This window comes from Osmerus mordax, chromosome 17 (assembly GCF_038355195.1).
Source record: "Osmerus mordax isolate fOsmMor3 chromosome 17, fOsmMor3.pri, whole genome shotgun sequence".
In the NCBI taxonomy this organism is placed as follows: domain Eukaryota; kingdom Metazoa; phylum Chordata; class Actinopteri; order Osmeriformes; family Osmeridae; genus Osmerus; species Osmerus mordax.
In genome coordinates this window covers 9,927,686-9,943,089 of record NC_090066.1, presented here as the reverse complement: position 1 = coordinate 9,943,089, position 15,404 = coordinate 9,927,686, and the positions used below count along the sequence as shown (strand labels likewise).

The 15,404-nt window shown below is 51.6% G+C and overlaps 1 protein-coding gene across 1 annotated transcript; it reads right to left on the bottom strand.

Moving 5' to 3' along the window:
• Nucleotides 1-365: 365 nt before the first annotated feature.
• znf800b (zinc finger protein 800b) lies at nt 366-11,278 on the bottom strand. The gene is made up of 6 exons (XM_067254217.1): nt 11,221-11,278; nt 10,451-10,652; nt 3,609-3,704; nt 3,087-3,230; nt 2,114-2,487; nt 366-1,982 (listed from the first exon to the last, which is right to left on the bottom strand). Exons 2-6 carry the CDS (start codon nt 10,638-10,640, stop codon nt 366-368), a joined length of 2,421 nt encoding a protein of 806 aa, XP_067110318.1. The 5' UTR covers nt 10,641-10,652; nt 11,221-11,278.
• Nucleotides 11,279-15,404: the final 4,126 nt, after the last annotated feature.

Below are 15,404 nucleotides of genomic sequence, written 5' to 3'. Positions count from 1 at the left end.
GAGATTTTATGTCATCTGATCGGCCGATATTCCCATTATCATGTTTTGATTGGCCGTTTTGAGAACGCCGATCAAAACATGATAATGGGAATATCGGCCGATATGGATCGGCACCGATCAGATTGGAGCATCCCTATTCGTTACCCAACCCTACCGGTTACAGGCCACCATTTTTGTATTTCATTTTCCCACCCACACACCCACCTTCCAACCTGAGCCAACGCCTCCCTCCACCCAAGTCCACCCAACCTAACCCAGCCCCACCCACCAAACACACACACACACCTACCCACCCCCAATTCCAGCAGCATTCTAACATACAACACCACAGCGCCACGTGGCATTTGGTTCCGCCTCAGCCGTACTCACCAGAGCAGGGCCTTGGAGCGCGTGCTGACTCCCTTGCGGCGGTTCTCTGGCGTGGCGACGGCGGAGGCGGCGTTGCGGTGGCTCCGCTTGTGGCTCTCCAGGTACAGCTTCTTGGCGAAGGCCCGGCCGCACACGTCGCAGGCGTGCAGCGAGAAGTTCTTGGTGACGCGCACCTCCGACGACCCCGCGGCGCTCTCCTGCAGGGCCTCCTGGCGCCGCGTGATCGGCGGCGCGGCGGCCGGCGCCTCCTGCCGCTCGCTCCTCCTCGTCAGCGGCGGCGCGGGGGCGTCCTGCTGGCGGTCCTGCTTGCGGGTGACGTGCGCGGCGGAGGAGAGGAGGTCCTGTTTGCGGGTGACGGGCGGCGAGGGCGGCGGCGGCGGCGAGTGGCGCCCGTTGACCTCCTCCTTGACGGTGGCGGCCGCGCGCTTGGAGGCCGGGTTGGCGTTGAGGACGGCCTCGGCCGGCCGCTTGACGGCGCGGCTCTCCAGCTTGGGCATGATCTTGGCCAGGTAGGCCGTGGACTTCTTGTGGACCACGGTGACGTGGCGGAGGACGTCGCGCTTGCGCCGCGACTCGTAGCGGCACAGCGGGCAGCGGTAGAACTTGATGAAGATGTCGTTGCCGTCCGTGTGCAGCTCGATGTGCTTGGTGAGGTTCTGCCGCGAGCTGAACTGCCGCTTGCACAGCTTGCAGAAGAGCTGCTTGAAGTCGAAGCCCACCGACAGCTTGGGGGTCTTGGAGCCGGGGGGGAGGGCCGCCGCCCCGCCGCCGGTGCGAGACGAGGCGGGCTTGGGGCTGGCCCCCCCCTCGGCCTCCTCCCTCGCCTTGGCGGCCTTGGTGGGCGTGGCCACGCGGGGGAGGGGCAGGGAGGGCGAGGGGCCGGGCGAAGGGGCCGGGCTGCTGTCGGGGTCGTCCGAGGCGTCCGTGTTCTCCTCCTTCACCTGGACCCTGCTGTTGCTAGGGGATGCCGCGGCGTGGGCGCCGCCGTTGTTGGGGGTGGCGGGGGCCGGGGCGGCGGGGGCGGGGCCGTTCCGCAGATTGTAGATCTTGTGGACGATGCGCATGTGTCTCTTCAGCATGACCTGGGAGCTGTACTTCCTCTTGCACACCAGGCAGCGACACGACGCCAGGTTGTACTGGGCCTGGGGGGGCGGGGCCGGGGCCGGGCTCTGGACCGGGGGCGGGCTCTTGGCCGAGGCCTTGCCCGGCTGTGGGGTGGTCTTGGGGGTGTGGCCGCGCGTGGGCGAGGAGGAGGCGCTCTTCCGCGGGGGCGTGGCCTCCAGCGACAGCGGCTGGCCCGGGCGCGTGGCGATGTCGGGCGTGATGATGTCGCGGCGGAGGCCGCGGTGGACCTCGTCGAAGTGGCGGCGCACGTTGGCCTTGGTGGCGAAGGACTTGAAGCAGATGGGGCAGGACTTGCCGCTGGGCGTGGTGATGGTCCGCGGGCGGCCCTTCACCATGGACAGCAGGCTGATGGGCACCGTGCGCGTCTCCGTGAACTTGCGCAGCTCATCCAGCTTGTTCTGGTGCATCTTGCGGCAGTGGCGGCGGATGGAGCGCCGCGAGTTGAAGTCCTGGCCGCACAGGCAGCAGGAGATGGTCACGTCCTCCACCTGGGAGGGGGGGATGGTGAGAGAGGGAGGAGGGGATGGTGAGAGAGAGGGTTAGTGTGTGGTGGTCGCAGAGTGAATCGGTGGCATCGGCACAAGGGGCGCGTGGCACGTGTGTGTCCCCCCGTCCTCACCCCGCTGGTGGAGCCCTCCTCCTCGGCCTGGGCCCCCTTCTCCCCTCCTTTCTCCTCGCCCTCGTCCTCCTCCCCCCCCCTCCTCGGGGCGTGGCCCGCCTCCGGCTCCGGGTGGGCGTGGCCCGCCCCCTGCTCCCCCCCCCAGGGCTCCGGGCTGTGGCAGCGGGAGCTCCGGGGCGTGTGTTGCTGGGGGGCGGCCCCGGGGCCCCCCTGCTGGGCCAGCTCCTCCTCCGTGGACAGGTACTGGAACACGGCCTTGCTGCTGGTCTGGATGGGCTCCAGCCGCACCACGTGGTCCGGGGGCTCCTTGCGGGGGTAGATGGCCTCCAGCAGCTCCTTGATGGCCGTGCTCTGCTTGGAGTCTCCTGGAGGGCCTGTGGGGGGAGGAGGAAGGGATATAGGTGAGCATGTGCATAAACACACAAAATGCACCCCAGAAAATTGGGGACACACACACACACTAAAATGGTATCTCAAAGAAAGGGTGGACGAGAGGAGGACGAGAGAGGAGGGCAAGAGAGGAGGACGAGAGAGGAGGGCGAGAGTGGAGGGCGAGAGAGGAGGGCGAGAGAGGAGGGCGAGAGAGGAGGGCGAGAGTGGAGGGCGAGAGAGGAGGGCGAGAGAGGAGGGCGAGAGAGGAGGGCGAGAGAGGAGGACGAGGGCGCCGGGGAAAGGAGGACAGTGGAGAGGAGCGCTAATGAGACAGAGACAGCGATTCAGTTACAGATATGAGTAGCGAGGAGAAACTGCATTAGGAGGGGAAACGGAGAGATGGATGGGCCGACTGAGAGGCAGTGAAATATGAGTGAAGAGACAGCGTGGAGGGAGAGAGGCAGAGAGACAGTGTGACGTGGGCGCGAGACAAAGACAGTGCTGCCAAATCAGGTTGACCACATTCAACCTCGACAAGATCACATATAACCCCCCCCCACCCACCACCACACTCATTAACACAGACACACGTCTTACTAACCGTCTGTCTCTGGCAGCCGAGGCAGGCAGTAGTACTGCCTGTGAGTGATGAGGTTGGGGAGGCCCCTGAACAGACTGCGGCAGAGCTTGCACTCAAAGATGGTGTCCACATCCCTCAGCAGCATGTGCCTCAGCTGGGCAGTACCTGAGGATGACCACCGGTGGGCAGCGTCAACACCACACTCTGACTTCCGCGCTCTTTTTTGACAACTTTTTAGCGATTCTTAAATTGCCTCTTTCTTTTTTTACTCTCTCAATATTATGGCGCCGCTTGGACGGATTCGAAAGGATTCGGTGTCAAACGAGCAAATAAAGTCGTTTGTGTAACTGCAACCGTTTCTTTTTATCGTCATTCGAGTAAAAGCCCAATAAACGTCCCTCAAACAGTAAATCATGTTCATGTCTCCATCAAATTGGCAATGAGTCTGTTTGGGGGGGGGAAAAACACTCACAAGTAACACAAATTGTTACAAAAACAGTGGATGGTCCAAATCCTAATTCTGATGTTGGGTTTGGGCCTGACCTGAGCGGAAGCACTCGATGATCTGCTGGATGCCAGACTTGGAGGTGTTCAGCTGCTGCTGGAGCAGGGGGGGGTCGCCTGGCTCCACACGTGACCCTGAACGCCGCAGAGGGGGAGGAGAGGAGGGCACAGTTAGATACACCACACCACTGGACCTGACTAGCACACACACAGAGCGAGAGAGAGACAGAGACAGTGAGAGAAAGAGAGAGAGAGAGAGATGTTAGAAATACACAGAGATAGGAATAAAGAGTAAGAGCCGAGAGGGCAGACAAACACAGTCAACTGAACAATACAGGAAAACAAACACAACCAGAGGACGTAACAGGCCGAGGTGCACAGAGAAAGGGACCAGAAAAAGACACTCAAGAGTGTGACGAACAAGGCCTCTCAGCTCCTCCGCACAGCGCAGGGGCAGGTGACGCAACCAGACCCACACACCCGTTTACACCAGAGGGGTACCAGGGGAGGAAGGGGGCTCTTCACCTGACACCCTGGTGTCTCCAATGCCTGTTTGAAAACACCCATACAAACACACACGACACACCACTGCAACAGAGAGCAGTGTTTCCCACACAGACTATTGTGTGGCGGTGCGCCACAGGTTAAACACCGGCCGCCACACATTGAGTTTCGTTTTTTTTAACGCAGCGTACTCGTTCAGTTGCATTTCCTCTCCCTCCGTGTCTGTCACTCACGCGTCTCACATACACACGCACACACCTCCCCTCCGTGCACACCACGTCTGTCTCGCATGTCATGAAAACGAGATCATCCTATTTGGCCTAATTGGTGCAGAGAAGACGGCTGGTGAAAGTTTACGAAAGGTTGGTATCTCTTTACACAATAAAAAGTGCTATAAAAAATACTATATTTCAATACAATGTTGTCAGTGTATTAATGTTGGAGTCCCGACCCTTAGCAAAAAAGCGATTCCCTGAAAGTTATCTAGTCGCAAGTTTTCGGTAAAATGCGGTTGGGTTGTCGAGATAAAAACATTATGCTAGGTTATATGTAGCAGCTGTGAATCCAATAAACATATTATAAATAATATTATGTAATGTTTTTACTTTAACACAATGTTTGCTGCTTCAATCCAGATGAGTATAGAAAAGTACTTTCTGAAAAAGGCACATATTGAGGATGAGGACCAGCCAGAACCGGAGGTATCAGTCTGAAACAGCGCTGAACAGTCCGACCAGTATAGTAATTAGTTTTTTTATTAATTTGATTACAATATTTTCAGGCTTCAACCAGTGCTGCTCAGGCAAAAAGACAGGGTCAGGGAGAGAAAGAAATCGTTTCTTTAGGCCTCGAAGAAAGAGTAGGAGAGGATGACAGCATCCATGCTGCTGTGAGAGAGACGGCTGAAACAACAGGTAAGGTGTACAAACAGATGTGGAAACAGGCAGGTAAGAAAGCAGGTTCCAGGACAAGGGAAATCATTTATATTCTTCTGTTTCTGGCAGACAGGACTTTGGCAACATCCAAAGGCACCAAATAGAGGGGCACTGGATTCAGCCCTGAGTGGTTGAACATACTTCAGTTCAAGCCATGGTTGTACCACACACACCATGGTAAACTTAATGGCTGGATACTTTTCTATCCTTTTCAAATAATCTGAAATATATTTGTATTGATTATTCTTTTTATATGATTATTATTTATGTAATAAATGTATTATGATAATAAAAAAAACACAAAGTGTGACTGTGGAATGTCTATTTAACTAATTTCATTAATTATCAATGTACTTTTAAGGGTTGTTTTGTAGACTGTGCAGGCAGCACAAGCCTGCACCCAAGAAAGGTGCCACAAAGAGGGCTTTTGTTGAGGTCGGGGCCAATACCTACAGGAAAGACTATTTGCAGACTTTGCTCATGTAACAAGAAGTAGTATAGGGTGTGACATGTGTACTGTACTACAGTTTAGGGAAGTTGTATATAGTGTGAATAATATAGTTCTATCTAGTTATGTGTTTTTTATATGACTTTACGAGGCCTTGTTTTAAATTAACGCCAATAAAGTTCTGTGCTAATTAATATTGAACAAATGATTCCTCCGCCCGCACCCCCCCCCCCCCCCCCCCCGGTCGGCCCCACACATTGCGGTTGGATCTGTGGGAAACACTGCAGAGAGAGAGAGATAGAGAATACTGTACATATAAAGAGACAGAGAGATGCAGAGAGAGAGAGAGAGAGACAGAGAGATGCAGAGAGAGAGAGAGAGAGAGAGAGAGAGAGAGAGAGAGAGAGAGAGAGAGAGAGAGAGAGACTTGTCTTAAACCCAACTTAATCACCCTCCCCTTCACCGACGTGAGCCCCTCCTCGAACGACGGACGAGGAGTGCGCTGGGACTCATGTTGGCCGTTTTCAAAGAGCTGTCCATCTCGCCGCTGATTACATCACAGCCGTCGACTGACAGGCCAACTGGAACACACACACACCGTCTCCTCTCTCCAGCACCCACGCACGGCTGGGTCTCAATAGCCCTTTTGATCACACACGCAGGCTGATCGCATCAGGGCGGTTGGATTCTGTGTGCGTGCGTGTGCGCGCGAGCACGTTTCTACTGACGTTTGTGACATACGGTCTTGTGAAGATTGTTTATCTTGATGCACGTTTAGGGGCTCAGAGAGATCACAGGGGTGTGTGTTGCCCTTGTGTGTGTGTGTGTGTCACTAGTGATCATAGGCACACACACACAGGCGCACACACACACAGGAGTGACTCACTGTTTTCATCCCTCTGGGGTGTGTGTGTGTTTGTCTGTGTGACGTCAGCACCAAACAGTCAGAGACATCCTGGGGGAGTTCTGCCTTGAGAATTATTCTCTCACATCTCATTTACAAACACACACACACACACACATATCCATCCAGGGCTTATATCTCTCACTCAAACACCACCACTCTCTCTCTCACACACACACACCCACACCTGACTTGCCTGTCGCAATAACACTCTTCTCTTGGGATTTCTCTACAGAGATGAGGTGCAGGTTCAATATGCACCGCTGGCTTTATCCTGTAGGAGCTGTAGGCTACCTAAACACACACACACGTATGTTGTGTGTCAGAGGAAAAATGACAAACGGCCTGTCTCGTCGGCAGATTGACACGACACCTTTGGTATTTCTTCGTCACCCCGGAAACCGTATCAGTATACGACGTGATCGGCGAGGCAAAGCCCGAACACACACACACACACACACTGGAGGAGGCAGAGTAGCTCTGGGACACACACACACTCTCTTGTCCTCTGGCCTCTGCATTATGGATGCTGAATCTCATCTCTGTACTGTTTGTGTGTGTATTTGTATGTGAATACTTAAGATATATAAGGCACCTGAGCGCATTGTAGACTGTCAATTGTTAGTCTGTCGGTACACATGCACACCCACTTCACGACCCCTCTTTTGATTGTGAGGTTTCAACACTACGTTGGTGTGTCACTGTTACTGACACTGACTGTTTGGGTCGTGGACAAGTGGCGTGAACTTCTCAAACGACTATTCTATAGAGTACTGTAGTCTGGAGTAGTGTAGTGTAGCCTGTAGTAGTGTAGTCTAGTTTGGAGTAGTGTAGTCTGTAGTAGTGTAGTCTAGTTTGGAGTAGTGTAGTCTGTAGTAGTGTAGTGTACTCGGGAGTAGTGTAGTCTGTAGTAGTGTAGTGTAGTCTGTAGTAGTGTAGTGTAGTTTGGAGTAGTGTAGTCTGTAGTAGTGTAGTGTAGTCTGTAGTAGTGTAGTGTAGTCTGTAGTAGTGTAGTCTAGTTTGGAGTAGTGTAGTCTGTAGTAGTGTAGTCTAGTTTGGAGTAGTGTAGTCTGTAGTAGTGTAGTGTAGTCGGGAGTAGTGTAGTGTGTAGTAGTGTAGTGTAGTCTGTAGTAGTGTAGTGTAGTTTGGAGTAGTGTAGTCTGTAGTAGTGTAGTGTAGTGTAGTCTGGAGTAGTGTAGTGTAGTCTGTAGTAGTGTAGTCTAGTTTGGAGTAGTGTAGTGTAGTCTGTAGTAGTGTAGTGTAGTCGGGAGTAGTGTAGTCTGTAGTAGTGTAGTGTAGTCTGTAGTAGTTTAGTCTAGTTTGGAGTAGTGTAGTCTGTAGTAGTGTAGTGTAGTCTGTAGTAGTGTAGTGTAGTCTGTAATAGTGTAGTGTAGTCTGTAGTAGTGTAATCTAGTCTGGAGTAGTGTAGTGTAGTCTGTAGTAGTGTAGTGTAGTAGTGTAGTGTAGTCTAGTTTGGAGTAGTGTAGCGTAGTCTGGAGTAGTGTAGTGTGTAGTAGTGTAGTCTAGTTTGGAGTAGTGTAGTGTAGTCTGTAGTAGTGTAGTGTAGTAGTGTAGTCTGGAGTAGTGTAGTGTAGTGTAATGTAGTCTGTAGTAGTGTAGTCTGTAGTAGTGTAGTGTAGTCTTGAGTAGTGTAGTGTAGTCTGTAGTAGTGTAGTCTAGTTTGGAGTAGTGTAGCGTAGTCTGGAGTAGTGTAGTCTGTAGTAGTGTAGTCTAGTTTGGAGTAGTGTAGTGTAGTCTGTAGCAGTGTAGTGTAGTAGTGTAGTGTAGTCTGGAGTAGTGTAGTGTAGTGTAATGTAGTCTGTAGTAGTGTAGTGTAATGTCATGTAGTCTGTAGTAGTGTAATGTAATGTAGTGTAGTCTGTAGTAGTGTAGTCTAGTTTGGAGTAGTGTAGTGTAGTCTGTAGCAGTGTAGTGTAGTCTGGAGTAATGTAGTGTAGTCTGTAGTAGTGTAGTGTAGTCTGTAGTAGTGTAGTCTAGTTTGGAGTAGTGTAGTGTAGTCTGTAGTAGTGTAGTCTAGTCTGGAGTAGTGTAGTGTAGTCTGGAGTAGTGTAGTGTAGTCTATAGTAGTGTAGTGTAGTCTGTAGTAATGTAGTGTAGTCTGTAGTAGTGTAGTGTAGTCTGGAGTAGTGTAGTCTGTAGTAGTGTAGTGTAGTCTGTAGTAGTGTAGTGTAGTCTGGAGTAGTGTAGTGTAGTCTGTAGTAGTGTAGTCTAGTTTGGAGTAGTGTAGTGTAGTCTGTAGTAGTGTAGTGTAATCTGTAGTAGTGTAGTGTAGTCTGGAGTAGTGTAGTGTAATGTAGTCTGTAGTAGTGTAGTGTAGTGTAATGTCATGTAGTCTGTAGTAGTGTAATGTAATGTAGTGTAGTCTGGAGGTTCCTGGAGTTGATTCCTGGAAATGTCTGCCATGTGTGACTACTTCCATGTGTGACGACGTTTGTGAGGTATTTCCTGGAGGTAGTGACACCAGGCTCGGGCAGATAAGAAAGGGTGGAAGTTCCTCGTACATATGCACACACATACCCCAAATAATTACCAGGTGGAAAAAACAAACAATTGCCAGTAAGCACACAAGTATGTGAGAGAGAGAGAGAGAGAGAGAGAGAGAGAGAGAGAGAGAGAGAGCGCAGAGCCCCTCCCCCCACCTCTGTATGTGTGCTGGTCTAATCCGACAAGGCAGGTCCCTGACTACCCCCCCCCCCTCACCACCACCAGGGGTCAGAGAGCAACCAATCAGGCACGTTGATGCGGATAGCGCTCACGGCTCTGTTAACCCTTGACTCACCTCTAAAGCCTAACAGGACAGGCAGAGTCTCTGTCCATCCCCTCAGTTTAAGGTTTTAGAGAGAGAGAGAGAGAGAGAGACAGGGGGGCTATAAAGGTGCTCAGGATGCCGTGGCAGGTGATTTCTCTATAGTACCGGTATTCTCCGGCAGTGGCCAATCAGCCAATCTAGCCTAATGTCCCGGTAGACAAGCCCTGAGCATCCAGTCAACGTGAAAAGGGCCCTTGGTTTTCCAGCTGACCGCGCTGGCGCACTCCAATCGCAGGCTCGCTGGCAGGCTGGTTGAATGGCTGGCTGTGTAGTGTGACGTTTAGACAACAGTGGCGTTTACACGCAACACAGTACTTATGTGAACGCTAGCTTAACGAAGGGGCTATACTTAGAGTGTGTGTGAGGCCGGTGTCTCTCTCTCTCTCTCGAGCTCAGGAGTGCATTTCAACAGTCAGAAGGAGTTTACCCCTTGCCGTCCACCGTGAGCCCAAACAGCAGGAGAGGGGGAAAGGGGGCTACTATCAGTTGTCCTGTGCTCTCCCCATGAGTGCAGGATGACTGGAGATGAGTGGTGGGAGCCAGGGCAAGGTTTTGGGAAGGGGGCCCCCATCCCTTTGAATCAGGAGGAGTAAAAGAGAGAGAGCGAGAGAGAGCGAGAGAGAGAGAGAGAGAGAGAGAGAGAGAGAGAGAGAGAGAGAGAGAGAGAGAGAGAGAGAGAGAGAGAGAGATTGTGATATGTGACGCCACAAGCTGTCACATATGCCAGAGTGATCGTTTCCTCCCAAAGGGAGCCGTGCTTTGAGAGTGGACGGCCACAGAGAACACGGCCGTGCACCATTTACTGGTGGCTACAAATCATTTCCATAAAGGGCTACTCCTAATACCCAATTAGAGAGTGCAAACTCCCCAAGCCCTGAGGTAATTTAAACTCCACCGCACAGCCGTCATTAGCGGGTGAATGGGAGCCTTGAATAGAGCCACTTGACGCTGCACTAGAAGGTTCCAAAGCCCTGACTCATCAAGGTGCTGGCCTTGTTTTGGAAATATTTTTGATGAGTTGTTTAGCTCAGACCTCGCAGACCTCTTCCAAGTCCACCCCCCTGGTTGTAGTATGTCCCTTGCTCAACTCGTAGGGGAAGCTAGGATAAGCTAGGCTAGGCTATGCCACAATTAGATAACCTATGCTAAGCTAAGTTGGTAGCGATAGGCTACGGAGTTATCTGTCCTCAATCCGTTTAGCACAGACAGGGAGTATAGAAGGAGCACGGGTACAGGTAGTGGGGGCCAGAGAGGCCTTACCTGGAGAGCTGTGACCTGGGTTGGTGCTGTCTGAGTGTGGGCTCCCCTGGTCCTGGGCCTGCGGCGGCTCCGTCTGGCAGCTCTGGTCCCTGCTGGAGGTCTTGGGGGTCTGGGCCTCAGCCTCGGCCTGGGCCTCTGAAGGGGCCGGGGGGCTGGGTTGGGCCTTGGGCTCCTCCATCTCCACCTCCATCCTGATGCCGCTCTGATGCCACACACACACACACAGAGTGAGATCATGAGCCCATGAGAGGGACCGGTGGGGTAAACAGTTCAGACAGGGAGGGCCGATGGGACCAGGAAAGGAGAGATGAGGGACTGTGATAAATATTACTCTGCTCTAGCACCACAGCAATAACCCAGTAGCAGAAGACTCGGTCCGTACATGCCCCTGCTGTTGTGAGTATGTTGGAAAGATGGATAGATGGATGGATGGAGGTGGATGGAGAAAGAGAGAGAGACAGACATGGCGGAGGTGGTGATGGAGAGATCGGAGCTAGACGGATATATGAAAAGATGGAAAGGCAGAAAGCTAGACAGACAGAAGGATATAGGTAGATATCAAACGTGGCCGAGATAAGAGTAATGGAGAGAGAGAGAGAGAGAGAGAGAGAGAGAGAGAGAGAGAGAGAGAGAGAGAGAGAGGGGGACGGGTGGATAGGTGAGAGACGGAGATGAGAAGGGAAGATGAGCGTGCCCTAGCCTGCGGACAGACCTGGGTCTAACTGGCTCACGGAAACACGAGCACAGGTAAGAGGCTTGACTTGACTGACCTGGAAGCACAGTCTTTCCCTTCCTCCATCACTCTATCCATCTCAACCTCTCACTCGCATTCCTCCTTCTCCTTTTCCCCCGGCCTCTCCTCCTGCCCCCTTCCCCCGGTGTCCTTCACTGCCCTTGGTGAACAAGCCAGGGCTCCACTGCAATCGGGTATATGAACAAAACATGTGCATCCACCAAACACGACACACCACACCTACGCCAGAATACGACACAAACCCATTTAAAACACAGCCCATCACAAACCACAACACACATCCCCCCCCCCACCCTCATCCCGTCTCCAGCGTGGCTGTGCTGACCATCACAGGAAGTGACATCGCTACGATTTCCTATGACACAGGCCTTTTCTGTCGCCGAGAACACTGGTATGACAGAAGCACGTGGGGCCTGACCTAGATTGGAGTGACGCATGACACTGGTGAGGAAGCAGGGACACTTCCTGTGAGCCATGTGGGGAGCAGGAGGGACAGCGAGTGACCTTGGAGAGGGAGTGTGTTGGTTGGTGGGAAGGGGGCAGTTGACAGGAACAAGAACTAAGACGTTTCACTGGGGGGGGGGGGGGGGGGGGGGGGAGAGACCACACACACAAACACACACAAAAGCAGAATAGAGTAAGGATAGTCTGTGGGCTTGCAGGGAATGCTGTGGCGGCTAGTGCCAAACTAAGAGCCTGGTTGTCGCCTTGAGGGGGGTTGAGGGGGTGCAGGATATACTTGGGGACAGGGGGACGTGGGGTATATATATATATCTGGAACTCTCTCTCTCCCTCTCTCCAGTACCTGTCTGCGTAGGCAGTGAGAGGTTTCCTCCCAGCTGAGTGGGCTGGCTTCACCATGCTGTATCACCTGCAACATACACGCCGTCAGTGTGTATTTGTGTGTGCGGCGCACCTCGAAGACATGGATGGACCCCCTCCGACTTAGGCCCCAGCTCCTTGGGGGGTGCACTTAACCATGGTCGAGCAACGCGGAAGTAGGCCCGTGTTGACGTTCCGTTTGCTCACTGTCGAGATCGGAAGCAATGCTGCCCCCTTGAGGTGTTTTGGAGTGCTGCAGCCTCGTCGATGACAACCCCTGACTGTCACCACCTGACACGACTGCCCTTGGAAGTGTGACGAATGTTTGCGCACTTCATTAACGTAAATTCCACTGCAATTACAACTGTCGAGCCAAATCTTAGTTACAAATCTTTTCTTAAGAGCTCTGGGAAGCAAGGTGCAATACCACATGCTTAACACAAGAGGGAGACAGAGTCCACGTCTTAGAGGTTTGGGGCACAGGCTCACTTTTTTGCGTCTCATAGATTCGGTCCCGGTGCCAAAAGGGACTGGCTTCAACTCAAATCCCACAGAAACCCAACACGATTGCAATGAGAAGAAAGGATGGATGGAGAAGGGGAGAGAGTGAAACGGCAGATGAGAGAGCGAGAACCCAAACAGCAGCCTGCCGAAGCGGGAGCGTCGGAGGTGGACACCCGGCCAGGTGCCTGAGAGGCTCGCGACCTCGCGGTCCAAACAGCCGCGCGGTCTCTGGCCTGTCTGGGAGCCCGGGCCGAGAAGAACGGTGGAGGACGTTGGGTTTAAAACCGACTGAAAGAAGAAAAGAAAAACCACCCTTGGGGGGGGGGGCGGAGGGAGCAGAGTGTTCCGGAGTGCCGAGGAGGAGGGAGAGAAGAAGCAAGAAAAGACGAGAGGGAGAAGTCCCTAAAAGCTGAAAGGGTGGGGTGGGGGTGGGGGGTGGGGGCTTGGGAGCTCAACCAACGCGGTAGTCGAGGAGTGATCTGACAGCCCAGCGGTGTGCGGAGGTGACGCTAAAGCTTCCAGGATGAGGACTCAGGATAACGCACTTCACATGTTTCCATGGAGACAGACAGAAGTGTTCCAAGTGGGTTCTCTTCCTGTGGATTGTGTGTGTGTGTGTGTGTGACTCAGGTAATGAGTGTGTGCGCGTGCGTGCGTCTGTGTGTGTCATGGACACAATGAGGCCTGTAGACATACTGCTTCACCTGCTTATTGGACTATCTCCTCTGACAATGTCCAACAGGCCTGCTTCCTAGAGATGCAGCCCTGGCTGATGGGATGCAATCCCCTCACACACAAACACACACCACCATGATACACACACATACACAACGACACAGGCACATACACACACAATGATATAAGCACATACACGCGCAATTATGCGAGCACATACACGCACACACACACGCCACAGTGATGCTTTCACATTTTAATAGCTAATGAGTCATTATCAAGGCATCATAGTTAATTCACTGAATTGAAAGAAGGCATAACTCTCACTCCTATTCTAACTTGTTATTCTCGCAAACGATATTCCTGAGATTGGGTACACTAAAAGAGCACCTAATGGCCTAGACAAGTTGGAATTAACCTTTGAATGTGATAGGTGGAATGTTGACTGTAGACTGTGTTGGACTGAAGAACTTCATTATTTCATGAACACATAGGGTTCACTACTAGAAATGTCTTAAGTTATCGCCAGTTAAACACACATCTTGTATTAGCAATTTTAATCAAACTAATAGTACATGAACAGGCTCAAAAACTGACTAATGTGCTCTTTTGGATTGAGGCACTGGTAATTCCTTACATGTGAAGCCATCTTGGCACACAATGTCAAGTCAATCGGACAGGGAATCGGAGTTGACAAAGTAACACGGTTTAGGGAATAAACAGGTTCATGGATGACTAGTGTAGTGTAGAAAAACATATTTTTCTCAAGGGTTATGAATCAATGTCCAAAACTGCCACATTTTGGGCTTGGATTAATTTTTGATTATGTGATTAGGCCTATATTTCAAAACAATTAAACCAAATTATTAGAGTTTTATGTCACATTGTTTTCATAACTAAATGTATTTAGGTCACACACTGACGAAAGTTTAAAAAACTATTTTTCATGAACAAGATGAAAACTTGCTTACGTATTTTAAAACCCAATAACACCCCTTTGTCATGTGCTGATGAAATTATATTATCTACTTTAGTTTCACAACTTCTTTGAATCGTTTTCCTCGACCTATGGAACATGCATGCGCAGTGCCCAACTGAGCGCAATAACAAAAAGAAGTGCTACGATGGATAATACGCCCCACTCGGTTAGAAACCAGAAATGAGGCGCACCACTCTAAAATCCTGACCGTGTCGATCGAGTACTAAATCAGTCTTCATCGTCTGCTGTGTTCGTAGGCCCCGTGGGCTTTACAGTCGAACGATAGGTTGGTGCGTTTCGCTTACAGAGCAAATGAGCCCCATCTCCCGAGAAATCGTGAGATATCGACACAAGCGACTCCACAATGGCCACATGTAGGCTAACCTCCAACACGAAGGACCAAGTGCACTCGCTAACAAAAAGTAAGAAACCGTCCTCTTACGCAGTCCATGCAAGAAGACCAAATCGACCAGAATCCCGTCCACTAAAATTATGCTAAAATGCTGTAATCCTCGCCTTAGCATATTTCTAAAAACGTGTGTTGCTCTACTTGTGAGAGCGCACAGCGATTGTTGGCGTTTGGGTTTGGCTACGGTTCCCTTTCAGCGGGTAGCAATCTCCATTTGCAACTCCATCGCCCCCCATGGGCGTAAGGCCGCGGGCTGTGACGCAAATGGCACTGGTGATTTGCAAATGACACATCTTAGCCTACTCTGTGTCGCAAGATAACTATTCGCGTATCAGTTCATATCAATTTATTTTCAGACGTAGACGATAGCGATGCGGATAACCAGCATATTCTGTGAGAACGGGTTGCATAACTAACCAGGAAAACTTAATTTGTGCACTGAGAGGAAGGGGTAAGCTACGGTAGCATTGCCATCGTGGATAAGTGTCCCGTTTTCAATACGATTGGACACTTAAACAAACATGAACTAAAAACATGTACACAAAGCGAAATAATACATCGACTGCAATAATCCAATACGCAGGACATGGGAAGCGAGTGGCCTCGTTAACAGGGATCTGGTCACTTGTACTTGGCTACGTTCTGCTAGGACGCATGCACGTAGCTGACGATAGAGGACAGGGCAGCCTGAGTGGAACTTGGGACTGCATTCACAGGCCATACGGGCGCCCGGATAAAGGGCCGCATGAATAGCATTGTGCTCTCTTCTCCAGGAGTCCCCAACTATTTACAAAAGGTTCGCCAACAAAAA